Source organism: Cinclus cinclus, chromosome 21, assembly GCF_963662255.1.
Source record: "Cinclus cinclus chromosome 21, bCinCin1.1, whole genome shotgun sequence".
In the NCBI taxonomy this organism is placed as follows: Eukaryota; Metazoa; Chordata; class Aves; order Passeriformes; family Cinclidae; genus Cinclus; species Cinclus cinclus.
In genome coordinates this window covers 6378684-6402002 of record NC_085066.1, presented here as the reverse complement: position 1 = coordinate 6402002, position 23319 = coordinate 6378684, and the positions used below count along the sequence as shown (strand labels likewise).

Below are 23319 nucleotides of genomic sequence, written 5' to 3'. Positions count from 1 at the left end.
TACTGTCTACCCTTCTTCAGCAGATGCAAAAATTAATAGCACAAATATACTTGTGAGTGTTATTAGATTTAATTCATACACACTGTGTATAAATGTGGTTGAGCAGCCCCAGCTCTCTCTGACTTTCCTCATATGAGAGACACCTGTATGTCATATTCCTTTAAAAGCAGGTATAATTTCTGTAGCAACATGAGCTGCTGCTTAATTTTGCTAATGCAAATCTCCAAGTCACTCTGGCTACTCATGCAAGAAATCAGTATATGATGGCACAATTAAAAAGTTTTACTGTTAATGGAAAAATGTAATTTTATAAAAAAAAAATCTTTTCTAATGCCCTAGGAGGCAAGAAGGGGGTTTAAATAAATTGTAATGATTTTTTAAACTCCAGTAAACCCTTCAAGAGGAAATTTCCTCATGAATTTTGGACTTTGAATCCTCTTTCCTACTTTGTGTTACACAAGGACATGAAGATGCATATGACTGATCAGCTCTTGGTAGACAGACCCTATTTTGCTTGGCATTGTTCAGAGACAAAATAAAATGACATTACTTCACCAGCTCTAAGGCAACAGAGAGATGGAAACAAATGGGCAGAACACAGGAAAAAGGGAGCTGACATTTGTCAGCCTGACAGGCAGCAGTCTCAGCAAACCATCAGGGTAACTGTTGTCAAAACTCCACAGGCATCACAGAGAAGGACACCAAACGTAGTGACAAGACCATGACAAAGGTGCTTTGAGATTTTAATGCAGAATTCTTGGCAAATAGGAGCAGCAACAAACAGAACTACCAAGATGTTTGCATAAAAATCAACTGTGCTACTTTTGTTACTTCATTTACACACGATTTCAATGTTCTGCTCTTCCCACAAGTAACTCTTAAGTCTGAGAATGAAAAAGAAAACAGGGAGTTATGTCTAGAAAGGACCAAAACCTAGTACAGAGCAAGTGTCGAATCTGACTGACAAAACAGAACACCTTGTTCTTCACACGTTGCCAAATTCCCTGTGCCTCACCACCTTCCCAAGTAAATAGAAAACTTGGAACTCTGAAAGACAGTGCACACCAATACCACCCACTGAAGCAAAACCTCAAGCTATAATCCATTGCAAAAGGATTTCCTCATGCCAACACTCAAAGGATTCTCTTCCCTGCAAAGCTGGCTCCTCTGTGTGATGTGGATGTGCATCTGTGTGCATGTACGTGCTCAGCTGGCAAGGATTAAAAGTGGGAAATGTGAACTGAAGAGGAAGAGAGTCCAGGCCTCTGCAGTGCTTTCTTACCTCCACCTCTCGGCACAAGGCTCTACCAGACTGTACCTTTAATTACAGCTACACTGTTCCATGCTGCAAGTCAATTTGCATGGTTCCCAAGGAGATATTTCTTAAATCTTCTCTGGAATCCACTGATAAAAAATAGGGGAAACTAGTATAGTAAGATATAATGATGAATTAGACCCTACTGAAAAGTTATCTTTTACTGGGCCAATCAGGAAATGCAAGATAATCACTAAACATTTTGTATTTGCTTTTTCTTTACTATTATCTCCACCTTGCTATTTTTACAATGCCTAGGCAGAGCATTAGCAATTTTCTGTCTTTTTCTTCTACATTATCAAACAAGGATAAAGGATTTGAGAACATCAGGTTACATGTAAACAAGAACAATATACATTTCCTATTTATGCAGGTACACTTAGAAGGTAAAAGATCCATTTAAAACATGGAATCACATTATCTCTAAGGTTGGAAAAATCAGCAAGTCCAGCTCAGCTCCACTGCGAATCATCACTACCCCATGTCCCCAAGTGCTACATCTACACTCCTGAACACTTCCAGAGATTCCACCACTGCCCTGGGCAGCCTGTGCCAGCACCTGACCACCCTGTCAGTGAAGAAATTCTTCCTAATATCTAATGCAAACATCCCCTGGCACCTATATTAAGCCCTATATTTACAAATTCTATGACAATTTTGATTGTAAGTACATCTGACTGCCAATGATAAACAGGAAATAAGATTTGAATGGAGGATTGTGATCGGGGAAGGGGGAAGGGAAGGATGACATCCTAAAAAATCACCAAAAAAAGCCAAGATGATTACTGCTTATTTTTGCAGCTTCCTCTCAGGCAATCATCTCTCCACCATAAAACCTGGCATCTTCCTGGTTTGCAATGCCATGCTAAACATTAAAAATGCACTGATTACTGTTGGTCTGGGCACCTTTCTTTACCCAAGTGAAGACAAAATAAACCAGGACAGATGTACCATTGCATATGGTGACTGCAGAGGTATTTTCTGTGGAAAACAATACAAAAGGTTACAGCAAAGATGTAGAAAGCAAGTGAGGAGAAAGTGGACAAGTAAGATTAATGAAGAGCCTTTACCCACTGTAGATCTTATTACAGTGCTTCTTGTAGGCACAGTAAGATTCACCAGGATATTTAAAAGGACACTGGAGCAATGTGAATTTGATGCAAAAAAGGAATGCCTATGTGATGATTTGAGAAGTGGGAATCATTCAGCTAAGCAGCAAATAAACATGGTTTCCCAAGGGATTTTTCCTCCCCCTTCACTAACATGCATTTCAATGAATACTGATGAAGGTCTGGAGAACTAATGTATGTGAGCTTGTGCAAAACTGTGAATTTGGATTTGCAGGTGCTCCAGTTTCTACAGAAATGTAAAAGAACCCAGTAATAACCCATACACAAATCAGATTTTGTTCTGCCCTTTTGATATACTGGTTCTGGTGAGAAAAATCTGCTCCCATCAGTCAACAGAATGTTTTCCATCTATCCTATGAACTACAAGAAAAAATTAATTTTCATCTAGTGCATATGGATTTCCCCTTGTGTCTGTAAAACCAGATAGACAATCGTAATTACTAGAAATACATTTAGTGAACATTCAGAATTTCTTTAGATGGGCTATTTTTATTTAATTCCCTACACAGATGATTTAATCTAAGTCATTCTTCTCTGAAAAAATCTTGATTTATGCATTTAATAACCTCTTGGAAAACTAGATTCAAAACTGCATAGCTGCTGTGTCAAACTAAAAACCCAAGCTCTGTGTGCATTACCTGTGTGCCTTGGGATTGGATCCTACAGAACCAAGTAAGAGCTCCATTTGCAGCTCTTCCCCCCAAAAAAAAATTGCAACTTCTCTTTTCCCTAAGTTCTCAGCCACCTGCAGCCTACAGGATCCTAAAAGTGGCCCTTTCTACAACAGAGATTTGTTCTCTTGAAACACATGGGAGCCTCAGGACTTCCTGAGTCTCTTATTCCTCTGTCAAATTTGCTTGAAATTGAGCAGGATGTGAAAAAAAATACTGTAGGAAACACTGTCAAAAAAAGGCAAATCAGGCTACCATAGAGCCTTTAGCACTAACAAGAAAAACAAGATAGTCTCTCTTTTCTATCACTTAAAAAGGCTGATTTTATGTAGTAGTATTCAGATAGGAAAAAATTTCTGTGAATTGAAATATGTTTCAAGTGTTTTTTCCAGACATAGATAAATGTGAAGAAGCTACACCCCCCTCCCCAATGTACACAGAGAATGTTTTAAGTAAATTAAAAGTTCAGTTGTTTTGTTAACATTTTTTCAAGCACACCTTAAAATTCTTTTTTTCTTTGCATGATTTTATATTATCACATTTTTAAAAGAAGCATTTCAGTTAATTTCAGAGCATTATCCCAGACTCTCATTTTCTTTAAAGGAGCATCTTTACATGAAAGTCAACATCCTATTTTCAGTATATGAAATTAAATACACATCCCCTCTGGCAGGTTCCTTTCAGTAAGTTGCCATTTCTCTAAGTTCTAAGGTGTTTCCTGATATGCTTAAAGATATCCAATTTATTTTTCTTTCAGAAAATGGCTTGCTGAAGTGGCACTGTATCCTTAAGGTGTTATATCTAGTCACGAATTGAAAAAAACACTTAGAATTTCTCAGCAGGTTAAGTATCTCTGCTAGCAATAATTAGAAGCATTGGATGTAAGGATATACACAAATTATATAAAAATATAATTCAAGAAAGAAAAACAAGGAATAGTCTTACATGACCATATTTATCTGCTATTGGTCAGCCACAAAATAATGCAAAACCTTGGTGGTTACTTACTGCAAAATGTGGGGAGTCACCAAAAGGAACTGTATGTGACCTTTGCATTATAAGTGTTAAATGTGTAAAGATTTTATTTTTAATTAATTTAAAAATATACTCAAATCTACTCAATGTGTCATAATTGTCAGAACTTTGCTATTAAATTTTACTTTTTTTAAAAAAATATTTTTAGGTTCATTCTTCCTCAGCTGCAGCTAGCAAGCCCTGAAATGTCATTGCTTACAAGCCAATCTAAATTTAAACTCTTTTGATTTTTAACCCAGGGAAATAAACTGCAATCAAATACAAATTGAAAAAATATTCAGCACTATAATTCATTTTCCTGGAACCTGAGTTTACAGTCATCTCTGGTTTCTGTTTTTATATCCACTAACCAAATCCCAGCCTCTCTACATAAAAGATGAATCTCAAGCTGTAAACAGTTCTGCCCAGGTGTTTTACTGTATTAACCACTGTATTTACCACTGCATTTCATGATCAGTTTTTCCACTTTCACATCCTTCAGAGAGGAAGTCCCCCTGATTGCTGCCAGTAATTTTTCAGATATTTGCTTACCGTAAACACCTCTCAGTGACCTGCTGAAAACTCAAACTCCACACAAACATAATAAAATTAATGTACTGTTCATGGTTCCTACCAGCTCACTGCGAAGTCGTGCACCTTCAAAATGCTGCTCAGTTGATAGTGGCCAGATCTCAGGGGCTGAGTGTGCTCTTTAGGCTGCTCCAAGTATGGGATCCCTTCAGGATCAACAGGGAACTCTGAATCCTGCAGAAAAGCAAAACTATTGATTCTCAGAAATGCTGCATAACTTCAAACAATGTATCTATTTATATTACTATTTTGAAAATCCAAACTTATCTTATTTTTCCACTCTTTTTTTTTTCCTCTTCTATTCAATTTTAATAATTTTTAAATTGCTGTTGTCCTGATTTTATTAATTTGGATACATATTGTTAAAGCTGACTGCAAGCAGAACAACTGAACACTAATAATTAATTCTCTTCAAATTATAGTCCTACTATTTAAGATAACTTGTCTGACATAAAACACAGGAGCAGATCTGGGAAGGCTTATATCAAACTCCTCAGTGAGATTACTGGCATGGATTATTTTCCATTTCTCCATGGCCTGTTTGTTTTCTATCCCCATTTTCCATGGGAGGTTAGCTCCATGGGCTGCATCCAGAGACAAAACCACTTCAAAAGACCTTTCTTGTAAGTAAAATGCCAATAAAAAGTCTAAATATGTGTAGCTACTTTACAGCCTCATTTTCCATTGGTGTGGTTCAAGATATTTCCTAAGATTAATCAGCAGACTAGGAGATTTATTACTAGCTCTAATTAACCAAGCTAAATAGCTTTATTAAAAATAGATTGTCATTAAAGAATGTAAGGAGGATAACTGTGCACAATATATTTTAAGGACTGCACCTGTCATTACAAAATCACTTCCCAAGACACCACAGTTTGCTGAAGACCTGGCTGATGGCTTCTGTTTTCAACATTTTAGGGTTTCCTGCTGTGAGAAACTCTAAAGGAGACTGAAATCACTGTACTCTTTAAAATGCACATCGAACACTAAGATTAAGGAGGGAATAAAATCACTGTATTTTAATCTGAAAACGCACCCACAGCAGGGATAACCACTAAGTCTTCTTAGTATTTGTTTGCACTAAACTTGACAGCAGGCATCCTGTTTCCTGATAATTTGCAGTAATGAGCATAAAGTCAATTTCACAACTACAAAATAGCAAATGAATATCAGTTTGTCTTCAATTTCAGAAGCTCTACACACTGCATTGTCCTACAGTTAACCCAAGCCAAATTTATAAAGATCATTAATCTAATGACTCAATGATCAGCTATTCCAGTCCCAAGACCTGGAAGATGCTTGTCAGTGGACTGTGGCTTCAATCACAGGCACAGCCTAACAAAACTACTGCAAAAGCCATGGAACAGCAGGGACTTTCAATATTGACTAATATCAGACAACAGTCTTTCTTCTGACAGAATCTGGAAATCATGGAGAGCAAACTGTCAAAGTCATCCTTTGCTTAAAACAGATACTAGCAAGATATCTACTTTTGGGGAAAAAAAAGTAATATATTTGTAAAATTTATAATTAGGAAATAAGTATGTCAGGTACAAATACATAAAGAAGATTAAAGTAATCTGTCATTGATAATCCAGCAAGGAATGTGTTTGTGGCTAAAGTTCCACATTTTTATACAACTGCATACCAAGTTCTGACTGTGTCTCAGCCATATTCTCCAAGATCTCCTGAAGCCAGTTCAAGAAAAATCCATAGATTTTCCAAACTGAGGAACAGTCATGGTAAGTCTGCAGTATTTATTATACACACATACTAAACTGAGTAAAAGTATTAACTAAAGGTAAGTATAGTCCCAGTATGTGTCAGTACCTCTATGCAACTCCTGAAAGCTTTCTGTACTCCTTGTCTTACAAAGTTCTACCTTTCAAGATTTACAAATTTGAACAACTCTGATTATAACATAACAAAGGCATAAAAGCAGCATTCTTTGTGCAAATTGTTCTCATTCACTTTCTGGAACACAACCAATTAGTAGAAGTAACAGATAATCTTGCATTTTTCAGTAGAAAAAAAAAATACCCAGACACTACTTCAGGAGATAGTGCTGTAAATGATTGCTGTACCATTAAAAAGAGAATAAAAAGAGAATAATATATAAATATTAGGGTTTTTTTGTAACTACATTGCAAGGATTTGAGATATTTCTGAACCTGTAGCTTCTCCACCCTTTGAAGAAGTAATCTCTGTTTTCTATTAGAGGAGGAGACTTGGCCTCAGGTGAGATAATTCATACCTAGGTTCCCACTGGCACTAACAGTGGTATCACTTGTCATGACCAGATGAAATGCTGATTTCAGTAGCTCCTCAGCACACACCAGCTAGAAGTCACAGTGTGACTTTTTCCCCAGACACAAATATTTCCTATTGCAGAATAAATGGAGTATTTTTTTATCCTAAAAACTTGCTACAACAGAACTGTTCAATAATGCTTATATGAAGGCATCTCCTCTCCCCCAACAAATTCAGGCAATCCAGTTTCATTATTTAATCCTTATTCTATTATTTCCAATTGCTAAATCCTAAGGGTAAAAGAGACTCCATTACACAAGTTGAGACCCTGCATAACAAGGCTTGTGAAACTTTTACAGGCATTGACTTCAAAGTCTGATGTTCCTTCAGCATTGGCAAGCACCACATGCAAGCCAAAATTCAGGAGAACATCCTGAGTGCTAAGGAGCCAAAGCAATATACTGCAGTTTTGTTCACTCCTTCATCTGCTATCTATAAGACATTTGTACTATGACAAAAATAAAAACCTACCAAGCTTCTCTCTCACATCAGTACAAGAGAGGAATTACTGCACTTCCTGCCTGTGACATGAAACATCCTTTTACTCTATCACCAAAGGCAAGGAACAGAACATTAAAAAGAGTGTCCTAGGAAGAATCTCTATGAACCAAAACCCTTCTGAATGCACATCCTCAGTCACTGACAGGGGTGAACCTAACCAAACTGTCCCTTTGACAGCACACTTCCTCTGTTATCTCAATCACAGGTGCAATAATCAGCCCCTCACAAGAAGCTGCCACGACTCTTGGGTCATTTACACACATTATTTCCATAGCTGTCTAAAATATCACAAGACAGAAGGCTACAGAAGTCAGGACTGTGTGAAGTCACAAAGGCATTTCATGCCTTAAGACCTCACAGGTTCACATACAAAAAAACAAATCAGAAGAGAAGAGCTTGCCTTCCTTTTGTTTGTTTGGGATTTTTTGCTTGCTTTTTTATTCCTTTCAATTTAAGAGCCTGAACCAGAAGATGATTTACCCCAGATCAAGCTCAAATTCTCTACAACAGCTTGTAAACTGAATTCATATATTCTGAACCTCAAACCATTCCCCAATTTCCCCTTACAAGAAAAAAACCTTGATGCAAACTGTCATGCAATTAAGAGAATTTACCCTTAAAGCTATTAGAAATACCTGGTTTATGTTTTGTCTTGAATTTTTTAATAAAACTGCCTTTTCTCTTCCAACAGCAATGCTCTTCAGAGCAAGTCTACAGCTTTGTTTTTCCTCGAGAAAGACACAGGATACTCATTTGTCAAAACACACAGAAGACAATGAATAGGTAAGTGGAACTGATCTAAATCATCTCAGAGCTGAGAAAAATGTAGTAGAGTTTAATAGAAAGCAATCAAATCAGTTTGTCTAAATCACAGCTTGGCCTTGTCCATCTCATTATTGCAGGTAGTGTTAAGTTTCTCCTTGCTCTGATGTTAAAAATTGAATTTGGTTGAACAAGCAGCTTCACTCTGTAACCATGAACAAGCTCAAACCTTGCTACTTTAATTCTGAAATAAAATAGTGCAATCCTGAGACAAAGCCCATCAGACAGCAAAGCAGTGATCACTGTTTTTCAGCGAGGGAGGAGAAGGCGCAACCTTTTCTTTTTGCAGAAATTAATGACCATTATCATCAGCAGTTCCAATTTGAAAGCTGTCAAGGTCATCCTAAGACTGTAGTTCAGACATGCACGAGGAACACAGTCACAGGTGCTGCTGTATCCATACATCCAATTCAAAAAGCAAATACTAGATATTTTTTTCAGAAATGTGAAATTATGAAAATGAAGTTCTTCTTAGGGCACAACTACTGCCTATTTCTGAAACTCAGCAAGACAGCCTAACTTTTATCAATCAATATTTTCAAGGAAATATTCTGTTCTCAATTCCCACCCAAGAATCAGCATTGTCTCTTTTACTGTACTTAGAAATGAGTACTGCACTAATCACTGATAGCTATACTGACATACCATTGAAATTCTCTTTTTATTCAAAGTTACAGAGAATTTTAATAATTGTTCACTTATTTTTCCTGAAAAATCTGATACACTTATACTATGGAGAATATGTGTTGTTTGTTTCATTTTAAACCTGTTTCAATATATTGAAATTTCCATATTTTAGTTTTTAAATATCAAAGCAGTCCCATGGAAACTAGCAGGTGTATACAGAAGCCAGTTATTAAATACATAGTTTTCACAACAGAACTTGAGTTTTACACTTGGTTTTTGTCCCAACTTTCAAAACAACTTAAGGATTACTAAGAATCCAAACATTCAAAATGTGAAAATAAACAAGACATTCTTAAAACACAGATATAAAAATAAGAATGAAAATACCCTTGGCTGTGGTTGCCGACAGTTAATGAATCTTGCTCCTCAGACTATCAAAAATCAAGCATATCAAATAAGTGAAAACACTTATTTTAGTGTGAGATAAAGCAAACTGTAGTGTGAGATTTTCAAAACATCTTTTATTTTTTGTTGACGATACCTAAAATTATTTGAAGTTTCAAAGTAAATTAAGAAATATTCAAATCTGTTCCTGTTTCCCTCTTTCCCATGAAGAAAATCCAGCTCAGTTTTGGGGCACTAGAGGCAGGCAGCTTCAGAAGGAACTAGATGCTAAGCAGGAGAGTATTGAACTAATATTAAAAGCTTTGCTGCAAGAGTGACAGAAAATTGACATTTAATATAGTAGCTGAGCATCATTTTAGTTTGTTTTGATATTTCCTGTAACTGAAGGGACAGGGTATCCTTTTCTAGCAGAGTATAAAGAAATGCAAGTATTTAGTGCAACCACTGAGCATAATGCATGAGTGAAATAGTCAGTAGGCCCTGTTGTACAATTAATACTGAAACAACTCAATTTCAAAATGCTCCAGTGTCTATAGTAACCATAATACAACACATTTGCACATTATTTTATTATGCTAATCATGACCACAATTATTTTATAAACATCTGAAATGTAAGGAAAAGAAGCTGAAAGCAATAGCAGGAGAGTGTAGTAAAACTTTTATTGCCTGCTCCATTTTGCTTGGCTTGCTAATAAAAACCATAAACTCAGCTACAAAGGTTGTGGCCACATAACTCCTCCTTATTCAGTTTATAACCCTGAAAATTTTTCCTTTTTTTAATAAAATAAACATGAGGATAATATGTAATAGGTAGTAAAAGCCAGATTAATTAAAAAAGCAATGGCAAAACTGTTCTGTCTTCAAATTCAGGGCTAGCATAGCTCTTCAGACAGTTTGTGAACTGGTGCTAACAGTAAATTTGCACTTGAAATTGCTCCTGGCCATGTCAGTTTTAAGGCTCTGCCACATCAAGTCAAGCCATTGCCTATGCAGTAAAAAACTAGAAAGCTCTACTACTCAATGTCTAACTATGCCACAGACACTCAATCACTTTTGGACTAGAGCTCTCATTAGCACTCATTGATAAATACTCTGCAATTATTTTCTACTATCAAAAGGATAAACTTCAAGCTGCTGCACTTCACTAGCTTTGTTTCTTTTACTGCGCTATTAAAACCAGATTTGATTAGCCAGATATGATTAATAATCAGAGAGGTTTGAAAAAGTAAGAGGAAGATAACAATTATAGAAAAATCCATCACTGAAATGCAACAGCTTTCTTTCAATCTTCAGCACCAGGGCTTGTTTAACTTGATCAGCACTATTTCAGAAATTAACAGTATAAAATGAAAAGACGATGCCAAGCATACTGCCCAACACTACAGAACTAAAACTACTGCAATGTTTCAGCTTCTGCTAAAACTTGAACATTCCTCGTGAATGCACGAGTAAATCACATTTCTCAGTTTAAAGCAACACAACTGTGGCTGATGCTGTTTAGGATGAACACCACACTGCAGAAGGGGGACTAAAACATAACATGTGCACTGGAGGCAACTGCTCAGTGAGCTGCACAGCTCTGCACAGCTGCCCAGAGCACTCAGAGCTTGGAGTCGTAGGACAAGGCTGGAAGCGTCCAAGGCCAGGCTGCATGGGGCTTGGAGCAGCCTGCTCCAGCAGAAGGTGTCCCTGCCCATGGCAGGGCATGCAATGAGGTGAGTTTGAAGGTCCCCTCCAACCCAAACCATTCTGGGACTCTGTGACCAGAGAAACACCAAACAGCTCCTTGAGCCTGGCTCAAGACTGACCACAGAACAAACAGTAGGTTTAACATGCTCTGCACCCACACTGAGTGGAAGGCAAAGGCTTAAGCTTTATAAACATGAGAGAGGAACAAACCTTAAAAACCTCCAACGTTCCTTGAGGACCTGTTCTGTGTTCAAAATGATATCTATGCTGTACAGAAATCCCCATGCAGCCTTCTTCCAACACCTCTACCATCCCCTTCTTTTTTTATTTTAACCCCTTCTTTTGACTACTCTTCTCTGTCACAGCAAATTGCATGACCAACAGTCTGTACAGAGTCAACAAGCTGAGTGAAGAGTCACAGTAAATTATTCTAGAACATGAATGTACAGTAATTCTGAGTGCTAAGTTCAGCTACAGCCTCAAGGAAATGATATAATGATCATCCAACTTTTAATTTACTACCCCTCATAGTGAGAAATTATCTTAATACACACAATTGAAATTAATTTCTTAATTTAAAATTATTACAACTCTAAGGTACAAAGTCTATATCAGTACTGATACACCCAGATTTTAAATATCTGCTTCTGGTTACCTTTAACAGCAGTTATGAATGTAAGTTTATCACATGTGAAAGAATAAATCCAGTATTATTTTACTGGCAGTAATTTCCAGTTTATCACCCTGATTCTCATCATTATCTCATCACCACATCGTAACAACAGAACATGTTCCTGTTTGTATTTCAAAACAGCATTACATGTCTCACAGATAATTAAACGATATGCTCACACAATAGAGATGTACACACAGCTATGTATATAACTTAATCTTCCATAAACAACTGCAAACACTGTTACAAAACTCCGCTTGATCATTTTGCAAGAACTAAAAGAACATCTATGAAAAAGCTGCAATAAATTATCATGATATGAGGCATGCAATCGATTTTCATGGCAGTTTTCTAAGCCAAATAACCATGTGCTATTCCCAAAGATGTTCCCTATCCCTTCCTTTAAAAGACCTGTGTTTGAAAATCAACTACATTTCTGATCAATGTTAAAATAAACAATAGTGCAATAAAATGTAGAAACTCCTTCTAATTATAATTTTATTTTGTAGATTTAAATTTTGATTATGGTGCAATTAAATGTCAGCAGTAGTTTAAGCTACAGAAGCACATATTGCACATGCCACACAATTCATCCTGTTAAAGAGGAAATGCTGATTAAATGACAGACATCAAGTTACTTCAGTTTTCTGACATACTATAAAATATGTTGCAATATTATCTTTTTATATATTTATTTTTAAAATTTTCATAGTGATTAATATTAATTTCTCTAATACACAAGTATCCTACAGAAAAATCAACTTTAAAAAATCTAGATGCTTTCTTGATTTTCTCCAACAAAGTATCAGTACAAACAATACAAGATTACCTACAGATGTTCCAGAGGACAGTTCACCTAAATTAATTTAGATTTTATTCCTAAAACACGTACTGTGAGAGCCTGTGGTAAAACTCCTTTTTTTTTTTTTTAATGATTTATTCAGACATGATCTCACCTGCACTTCTAACAAGAAAATAAAATCTGCTCTCAAAGGCTTTCCTACCACTAGTAATATACAAACATAGATGCTAGAGATCCAAATAAGTTCTAAATTTTGCCATTCTTTTGTTAATTTTCCAAATATTAACAAACAAGTTTTATTTTCCCTCAAATTACTGCTCTGCTTCTCAGGCACTGTTGGGAAGCTCAGAAACTGTGTTTATATTCTCAGTAGCCTGGATACACTAATTCCTGCCAGGGCCAAAGTACCCACTGTAATCATCTCAATAACTGTTATAAGGCACCCAGGGTTTGCAGAGGTCTGTACATCACTGCAATGAACTGGTAAACACATCCAGGGGCCATTAATTATTGATTTATTTGCAATTGTGCATTACAAATGCCGTCCATGTTCCCCCCCTTGGCACTTCATCATCCTGACTCTGTTTCAGGACAGCCAGTAACCATTATCCCAAGCTGCATATAATGAGAAATAATGAAAACAAAGCTGTAAGAGTACTCTGACATGCAGGTACAAAGCTATCAGCTTGTCAATACTGCAGAGAAATGGATTCTAATAAAGAGCTAATTAATTGATTACCGTACTTGTAAGCAATAAGTACTTTATCAAACAGTGATAAAGCTGGTTATCTATCACTGTTAACCACCAGAAAGATTTTCAGCACTGCAGGAAGTGGATACAGCAGAATATGAGAGGTACTGCCAGGCTGACAGTCACAAACATACCAGGAGTGAAACAAACTGCTGAAAAGTGCCTTGAGGTGTGAGGAAGTCAGTCTGCTCTAGACTCAGCAAGGCAGATGAGGAAACCAGACCCAAAATGTCTGTAATTGATTCTGAACCACATAAAACCTCTGCACTTCCCTGAACTAGATTTCTACTTCATCTAGACACAGCTTTAAAAAAAATCCATTATTTAGAAATTTTCAGGTTTTTTAAGACTGAAGGATTGACTGTAACTAGCAGGACATTTGTAAAATGCCTAAAACTACATTCTTTATTAAAAAGCAACTCTATTTCTAACCCAGAATGTCCTTAGATTCAATTTTCATCTATTAAATTCTACTTGTCTGCTAAGCAAACACTGCTACTAAGAGTACATTTTGTCCCTTTTATCACAGCCAGGGATGAAGAACGCCCTAATTAAGCCTGTTCCAGTTGAAGATTACCCTGCTCATTGTAAGGGGGATGGAATAAATGGCCTTTAAAGGCCCCTTCAAAGCCAAGGATTCTGTGACGTTCAAAAGCATAGTAAAAAAGTGTATTTTTATTTCTCTTTCATTTACCAAGTGATCCAGACTTCCCCTCCTCATTTTCCTGGTCTCCTCAGAGAAAAAGACCTCACCAGTGTGTCATTTGGTAAATTTATCAATAACTGTAACTCAAATACAAACCAGATTTTTGAGATTTTTTTTCTATCCCAAGTCACATATAAAAATGCTAAATAGTTTATAAGAAAAAAATATCTCTGAATACATTTGATTATTCTCCATTTAAGGCTTCATGCCAGACTTGAATATACTAGTAACATTAATTGTATTATTTCTTTTCCAATTCCATAACTGTATCTTCTACAGTCATGGGATAATTTGCATTGATATTAGTGCTGATTACTTTTGGTTTTCAATTCTATTATTTTGTTTCTCCATTTCTTGAGTCACTTTTTACATTTTAAATATAGTTTTGAACGAAACCACAAATTGCTGGCACCATCTCCCCATGACAAATTCTTAAAACAGAAGCAGACAAAAAATCAGAGTAAGTTTATCACCACCTGACTCCCAAGATACAACACTGAAACACTGAGCTTTCAAGTGGGATAGCAGAAACTACAAGACTTTTATTCAATTCTTGAAACCTAGCCCATGTACTCTCAATAGAAAGGCAATTTGTTCGTGTGGGTTAGGACAGATGGCATGGGGACCTAAAATGAATTTTACTCTGACAAACAGCAATTGTTTACCCAGTGGATCTGTTCTTTTTCTGTATGCAAAATCATGCACCCTTAGTAAGAATGTAGCTGTTTTTATTGCTTTTTATTACCATTAGCCCCTCAAACCCACACCCCAATTTTGAGATGGAACTGGGGGCTATTTTGTCTCTTTTTTTGGTCTCTCTCCAAACCCCTTCATACACAGAAGTTCTCTGTTCCACCCTCTCTGGCCAAGCCAGAGGGAATATGTGAAAGCAATTCTCCCCAACTGTTCATCCATGGACAGATTCAAGACGACCTATAATTTCATTCTAAATTTAGGCACTTGGGCAGTGCCATAACTGCTGCAAATCTTTTACTGCAGATGTCAAATTTCACTCACCAGTAGCTCCAGCACAGGATGAGTGCGAAGAATGTGCTTTATTAATTTTTAAGACTGCTATGTATCAATATTTCTATGTGGACTCAGAAAGTGATGGTACCAGCCAAGATTGAGACCAGAAAACACTGACCACAGTTTTGAGTCTGATTCTTGAAGAGACACCACCAGAAATCCACAACAGAAAGGGACACAGCCCAACAATACCCCCAAAAAATGACAATTTATCTGAGCACAGGCTGCACCCCTCATTCTAATTCATGGGCCATTACTAGAGCTAACTCTGGATAAAAATAAACTAAAGACAATCTGGAGGTAAGAGGAGTGAGATGCTAGTGGGAAAAAGCAGCCTTGGACACTCCAAGGAATTCTGCAGTAGAGCACATGGGGCCTAGCAGCATACAAAATCAGCTCAAGGAAAAATCAAGTAAGTAAATAGTGCAAACAAGGCATATCTCCCAGCTTTTTAGGAAAGCACCCTTTACATTTATTTTAACTATCTTTATATATTCAATTATTACTTTTGTTTCCTCAATCTACTCCTCTAGCAGACTTTTTCTTCTAACTTTTCCAGTTCTTGAGAACTTACAGAGGCTCAAACCCTCCCTTGATCCCTGATGCCCTGCCCATCCAATTATGCCTAAATGCCCTTTGAATGTGCCTGAGCAGGGAGGACTCTCCCTTATCCACTGCAATAACACACACAGAAGTGTAATTAATTCTAAATCTGAATTTCACTCCAACTTCTATTGTATGAAATAACCTGTTTAAGTAAACGTCCAGTTCCTACCTAATCTTCTTGGCACCTTTCTCTGTGACTTTAGTAAAAGCTTTAGGATAACAACTCTCCTTAACACATTCCTCTTTAGAGCAAACCAAAGTGGAAAGGAGTAGGCAAATTACATTTCCCTGCCAATGTTCTCCCTGGATCAGAAATTCTGCCATTCTTTGTTGATTTCAGAACACACAAATTCCTCTACCCCTTTCCATACACAAATTAACTTCCCTTTCCCCCCCCTCTACTTTCTGTCCTGTAAAATTCAAAATCATCATCTTCTCTCCCCTTATTTATGATCTGGAATCTGTACCATTACCTCATTCTTTCTTGACTTGTAGTTCACAGTTATCTGCCATGTTCTTACTGAACTTTCACTCTTATTTCTTTCCCAGCTTCCATGCATTCCCAGGTACTTACATGCAACACAGAAAATTCTGTAGAACATAATTATTCCAGTTATGCACAAAGAGAAAACCTGCACTGCCACCTTTCCCATTTTAAGTCCCATTCCCAGCAGCATTCATTTCAAAGTGTTCTGCCTCACCTGTCACTTCCTTCTCTTAACTTTCATTTCTCAGCTGTCACATCAACAGCTCATTTATTGTTCTTGTGCTTTTGCCTCCCCTCTGCAGGTATTGAAGGCAATATTTGGCAAGAGTAAAACTGGAAAACCACCATCACGTTTTCTACTCGAAGGGACTGCAGTTACTAAAAGCATTTAAGGTTTTTAGAAAACTTTCCCATGTGATCAGAGCTATTACTGCACATCAGACACAAGGCCCGTTATGTTCAAGCCATAAACTGCACCACTGGACTGCCTTTGTACTTGCCCTGAAGGAAATCCGAATAAAGTCTCCAACTTCCAGCTCCTAACTGATGAAAAATTCAGTAACACTCTGCCTCCAGACCAGATGGAGAATTTGACTGGAATCACACTAGGAATTTCTTAGAAATTAAATAAATTTTTTCCCCTTTATTTTTTTTGTGCTATGGAAGAAAATAGAGGGCCCATTCAGGACTGTAGTTCAACTACATAAAATAATGCTCACACACACACCAGACATCATTCCTCTCAATTTCTATCATTCCCACAATTTAAGGCATACACCCTTATTCTGGAGTGGGAAAGAACTTACACTTAGTATATAATGAATTTCAAAAAAGGGATTATGGCATCTCTGATCTTTCTCTCAGGATTATATTCTGACCAGTAGCTCCTTAAAAGTATTTTATTTATTCAGAATGAAAACATTTTTTAAAAAACTTGTTTTAAAATTAAGAAACCTAACATAGGAAAACCTATTCTACATGCAATTACTAACAAACCATCCAGAAAGACTATCAAGACTAAAAAACTTTTAGTTCTTCCCCTGGTGCCAAGTCTTGTACTGAAAGTCAGACATGTGACTGCACTGAGGGGACCCTATAGTGAAATTCAAGGGGTTTGATGCCTCTTTTGAGACAGAAATAATTGAAACAAAACAAACACACAAAAGATAACACTGTAAGAGCAAAATTAAGAGAGGTTAATTTTGAGAAGCAGGGTGCTAACTCCATATTTCTATGCTAAAATTAAGCTCTGTTGGATTTTTTCACCCATGAAATTACTGCTAATACAAACACACTATTTGTGTGTGCCTATAACCTCGATGCTGCTTAGTCACATTTTAGGAGGCTTCTATCAAACTGATGGGTGGAATCTCTCCAAAAACTTCCTTTTCTAACTCAGAATCTAAAGAAAATGTAAAGAACAAAGCAGAAGATGCATTGCTATAACTACAGAAATTCAAAAATCACTTGAAAATTTCTGGGATTTTTTTTTTTCCTTCTCAATTAGAAGAGAAAAATTAAATGGTTTAATTAGAGGATTAAAACATTTCAGTCATAACACTGCACAAAGGACATGGAGATAAAACAGCACAGATTTACCTGGATATTTCCTAGGAGGGCTGGGGGGAAAGAAACAACCCCAAAGAGCAAACTTTAAAGCAACAGCTGAGAGCAGCAGTTCAAATTTCTACAGAAAAACCATTGCATGGAAGGTGTAGATACATAACCATATTTTTTTGCACTGACAACTACTATATATATAGAAATCTGCACTTGCAGCTTGCATGCACACCTCAGCAGAAAGGTAAAATGCAGTGATTCATAGAGCAGTAAGTCTTTATCACAGCAGTAGAATTACAGCTTTCTCAAACCCAACGCCCCCCCCAAAACACAGCCTTACTGTATTACCTGAGCAGGACTGAAGAAAACCCTTCCACACAATATCCAGAGGGTAACTGTAGAACAAATGCACAGTATCAAAGTCCTCTGTAGAGGCAGACAAATTCTGACCCTTGTTCAATAAGCCTACACTTACTGAACTTGCTGAATTCCTCTACAATTCCTGCAGAATTCTGTCTCAGATGTAGAAAAGGCTGTGAGGATTCCGTAAGAACCATCACAAACTTGAAATTCCCCCCTAAAATTATCATCTACTCTGGAGTGAATGGGAAAAGATTTCCTGGAACATGCTGATCTAAGAGCCAGCAGATCCTGTGTCTTACACATGCTAATGCAGACCCTGGCACTGAAGAGCATGGATTTGAACCCACAGCCATCCTGCCCACCTCATCATTCCAGGTGAAAACAAGTACCACCAGGAAAATGGATTCTTTTCTGCAAAGAATGGAGGGAAAAGAGAGAAAAGAAAATAGTGGCAGGAAACTGGAATTTTGTCATTGGCAATATTAGATCTGTAAAAGTGATTATTACGATGCTAATTACCAGGGAAAATTAATTTACAGTGCAACACTGCATAGTGATAGCTGACTCTAAACAGAAGCTGGCTATTTATGTTTAGAAAAAGTATTAGATAGTATTATCTGCCCAGTCTTAGCATAAAAGCCTTAAGTAGCATTTAGGCAGAAAGCATTTAGGCATCTCATGTACCTTCCAACTCGATCCCTTCAATGATTCCATGACCTATTCCTACTAACTTCCATGGCAGGGAACCTGGACACCTTTGCAGAGCTTTAAATAATAATAACTGCTAAATGTATGGACACTATTTTGAGGAAAAAAAGCCCTGAAAGGTTAAAACCCCTTGATAAATGTCATTCAATGATTGGGTGTGCAGCCATAAGAAGACAATGCAGACTACATCAACCTCTCACAGACACAAACTTGTGTGGCTAAAAATAATAGCCAAATTAGAGTTGATACAGACTCACCAAAAAGAGAGCACTAAAAAAGCAAAATCTCAGGTGTGCCATGACTTGAACAATCCAATGACAAACTGAAGTGATGCTCAAACATATTTGGCTGCAAAGAGGAGCTAAAATGTGACCCTTTTCTTGTTTTCTCTCATTACCTTTGTCACAGCAACTTACTTGTGACAGGAAACTCACGATGAATTAATTCAATTAGTAAAAAGATCTTTATAAGCAATAAACTCAGGATTTGTAATGTCAGGAACAACACTGACACCTTCAAATCTCTGATTTAAAATTTTTTCTGATGTTCATAAATTATTAAGAACCCGATTTTTTTTTAATACAAAGGAACAGAAAAGGACCATTTCAGGAGGTATAAAAATGTGAGGCAGACTGGAGCCTTGCAGGGTGGCTGGTAAGAACAGTTCCCTGCACAGGTGTTGGCATGTTCTGACTGGGCTCCAGTCACAGCCTTGGCACAGGCAGCCTCTTTCACTGCCACTGAAGCTCTCCACTCACACACATTTACCAAACGGTGGCTAGAAGCTTACTCTGTGTGTATCCTGACAAAAATGGTAATAAACTACACAGTAAGCCCTTGCTATGAGTCCCAGATCAAAAGCACTTAACTTGGCAACAAGGCTAACAATATATATAAAGTGTATTAGCTTGTGGTTGCGTTTTTAAAAACAATACAGGAGTTATCAAACACAGGACCTCTTCAATTATCCTTAAATGTGCTCCAAATATTGCCAGCCTTCCTTCTCTCACTCTTGTTATAAACTGTGTAATAAAACACTTAATTAGCACATAATAGGCTGTCTTCCATTGAAATAGAACAAAACTCTATAAATAAACAATTATGCCATCAAAGCCCTATCAGTTTCTCTACATTGTTATTTCCCAAATTATTTTAGCCTGGGTGAATTTTTGAGATCAAAGCAAGCCTGCACACACTTCAGTGGCAGGAATTGGTCATGAACTGTGAATTTGGAGCGGCAGGATCAGAGCAAGGGAAGTTTAGCCAACAACAGAACAGGAACAGCACAATGAACAGCTGCCAAAGCCTTCTAGCCTGGAATTCAAGAGGATATCTCTTTCCAATTACATTGTTTGGACAAAAATCACTCAACAACTGACTGTACATCAAAAAATCCAGGTAAAATATACTCAAAATGAGGTTCCTCTCTCAAAGGATATTTTTTTTAAAGTAAAGATATCTCCTATTTAATCTCTATCTTCATTACTATTTTTCCTCATTTGCAACATTGAAAAACATAGGACAATCCTTCACATTAAAACAACCCCTGTGATCTATGTCAAAACATACAACTGGGGTATTCTTAAGTATTACATTACCATGGCTGTGTGCTGCTCTTTGATTATTTGTCTGCTGGGTTCAAGCCAGGGCATGTACATCTTTCCACACCAATTTCTACATACACTCTTTCATACAATTTCTACACCAAATGTGAAGGAAGCCTGTGAATTCCTCTACTATTGCTAACATCCTTTCCAGACAGAGACATGTCACAACTATGTGCATCGTTCCTAAATTATCTACAAGAGTTAGATAATCTGAACAGAATTTTTTAAATGGTATAATTATTACACAACAGAACTATGGAAATATAGTGTAGACATTTCCACATTAACAAATACCACTGGTATACTAATTTTTTTTAACGACAATTTTTTTTTAAATACTATGAACTGTGATTTTGCATAGTGATTTTTTCTTGTCTCTTTTTTTGTGAGAATGAACTCTTGAGAGATTTACATCACAGCAAATCTGTTTTTGCTGTACTGCTTCAAGAGAACAATTTCTTTGCAGGTGCTGCAGAAACATGGGGGGTTTGCTTTCTACAGTGAGTGAAGCAATTCTGCAAAAATAGAAACAGCTTCAGAATTCTAGTGAATTATAAATGTCTGATTGGCTGATCTGCTTTGGTTAATTCACAGAGTGCAGCACATTATCTGAACTATTTATACACAAGGTAAAAAGTCGGTACCAATAAATACAGAACTATGGTATATAAAACACACAAAAGAAATGCAAATTGAAACTGTCCCCTGAGTATCTGGTGTTCTGCTGTCACATCAGCATGGTGTGGCCTTTTTGTGAGTAACAGAATTCTGTAACTAGGCTTTCCAACTTGTGTGTTCAGACTTTGTAATTCAGCACCTTGACTGAAAGGATTCAGAGAATTTACAAAGAGAGCAGAGGTGGGAAAGAGAAGGGGAGCTGCTAGGGAGGAAAGGGGACTTTGGAAAGGAAACAGGCAAAAAAAAAGAGCATTTTTCTGAATGAGCTGTGAAACCACTTGATTCATTCTGCTCTTCAGTCCCCAAAACCAAGCTCAGAGATCACAGCCTAACTCCACAGTGAGACTTAAACTGCACTTCTGAAAAAACAAATGTGAAATATCAGAAGATTCCTAACGTGTCCACAAAACTGTTTAGCAGTTGTGCTTTACAAAGTGGTTACATGTAGTGGCAACAAATCTGAGTTGCCTTCATTGCCTGAACATCACATGAATTATTTCTGTTCCTCTGGTGCAGAAGCCCACCTGTGCAGACATCATCCCAGGGTTCCAGCAGAAATCTGCCCAACCACAGCCTCCCTGCTGACAGAGGTTGCACTTTCCTTACTGCACATAAGAGTGAGTAAGATCAACTAATCCATGATTATACAACAACTAGTTTTAATTGTGATCAAACCTGTCAGGCCTAGATTCAAACTGGAAATCCAATTACAAAGAGGCCTGTGACCCATTAGCGTTATCCCCATAGTATGTGACACTCCAATGAAACAGTGTGATATTTTCTGGAGGAAATGCTCTGATTATTAATTCATACACTGTTTGGAGTAAAGACTTAGCATTTTATTTCATTTCATTGTATTCAACTAGAAACAATTAAGATTTTACTTTCCACTCCCAGAAGTGCTGTTTGAATATACAAGACAAACAACCCTGAACACTGTGAGCAGTGCCAGTACTCTTAGGGTATGTTACAGATTTGTTACCATGAAAACGAAATGCTAATGCTGAATTTCATTTTCCTTAAAGTGATGTTGACATATGCAAAAGCTTTGTTTAAATATTGGGAAAAAAGATTGAAACACCAAAATCCAAAACTTACTACAGAATAGTTAATTTAAAATACAAATACCACAGTCAGTACCTGAGCCTTTCTCTCCAGAGTTCAGGGGTATGAGCACTTATTTCATATTTCAATCACATTTCACTAATTTGAGAGGGATCTAGTTTTTATCCATTAATAACTTTACCTCAACTACATTAAAATGGAAAACCAACCAACCAACCAAACAAACCAATTAGTATGAACTTTGGCCTCATTGAATCTACTTTTTCCTGTAAGTATATCAAGCAGTAGAACATATATTACCTTTTTAGTCACATCCCTGAACCCCAAGCTAAGGTTAACTGCTGAACTGTAGACTGCAAATACTTTTAGAACATCCCTTTAAAAATAGTGATTTAAAAAAAGATATTATTTGCCCCATTCAAACACAATTACCATTCTGAATATTTTGACTTGAAGCTGTGTATCAATTACAACTAACAATTTTACAGGTTTTATCAATACCCAAAATCACCAGGCAGATCACTGAAAATTAAAACTTATTATATAAGAGTTTCCAAATTATTACATAACTCTTCCCAACTCCTGCATCATAAACTTTACATTATGAAACAGACCTTGGGGGAAAAAAATAGAAGAATAATAAGCTAGAAACAGACTTTTGTGGAATATAGACTTTTTTTTCCTCTCACACAAGAAAAAGCCCTTCCTAAAAACCATGGGCATTTTTGAAGCGAAATGAAGTTTGCACCAATAACATTCTAACTGAGGCACCCAACACTACTCATGTCTTGTGTGGTGCATTCTACTGCTAGTTAGTGCCTCTCCTTCCTTGAAATAAATGGAGATTTTGGCAGAAGCTTAAGATTCCAAAGAGCATTGGAATTGCACAGAGACACCGTACAGAATTCCCTTCAGGGGCTGTAAGCTCCGAACATCTGTTTGTGAACAAACAAGCACAACTAAACCATTCTCCTCCTCTTCCCCCCAGAACTCCCTAATGAGTTCCAAGAGAAATGTTAAGGTCTTGACACTTTAATTAAAGGGAAAACAAAAGTGTTAGTCCCGAGTTAATGAAATTGCTCAATTAGGGTCTCAAAGGCCAACAGTGCTGATGTAACCAACAGCTGTGCAAGCACCATCCCACCTCCCACTGTGGGTGTTCTGTAGGGAGCCTCTGGTGCCTCTGCAAAGTTCTCTCTTCACTCAG

General features: G+C 37.0%; 1 protein-coding gene across 1 annotated transcript in view; it reads right to left on the bottom strand.

Annotated features, from left to right (window-relative positions):
- SPAG16 (sperm associated antigen 16) overlaps window positions 1-23319 on the bottom strand; it is a 364149-nt gene that overhangs the window by 306562 nt on the left and 34268 nt on the right. Inside the window, exon 10 of the mRNA XM_062506713.1 lies at window positions 4765-4895. Coding sequence (XP_062362697.1) covers window positions 4765-4895 — 131 coding nt within the window. The remainder of the gene's footprint in view (window positions 1-4764; window positions 4896-23319) is intronic.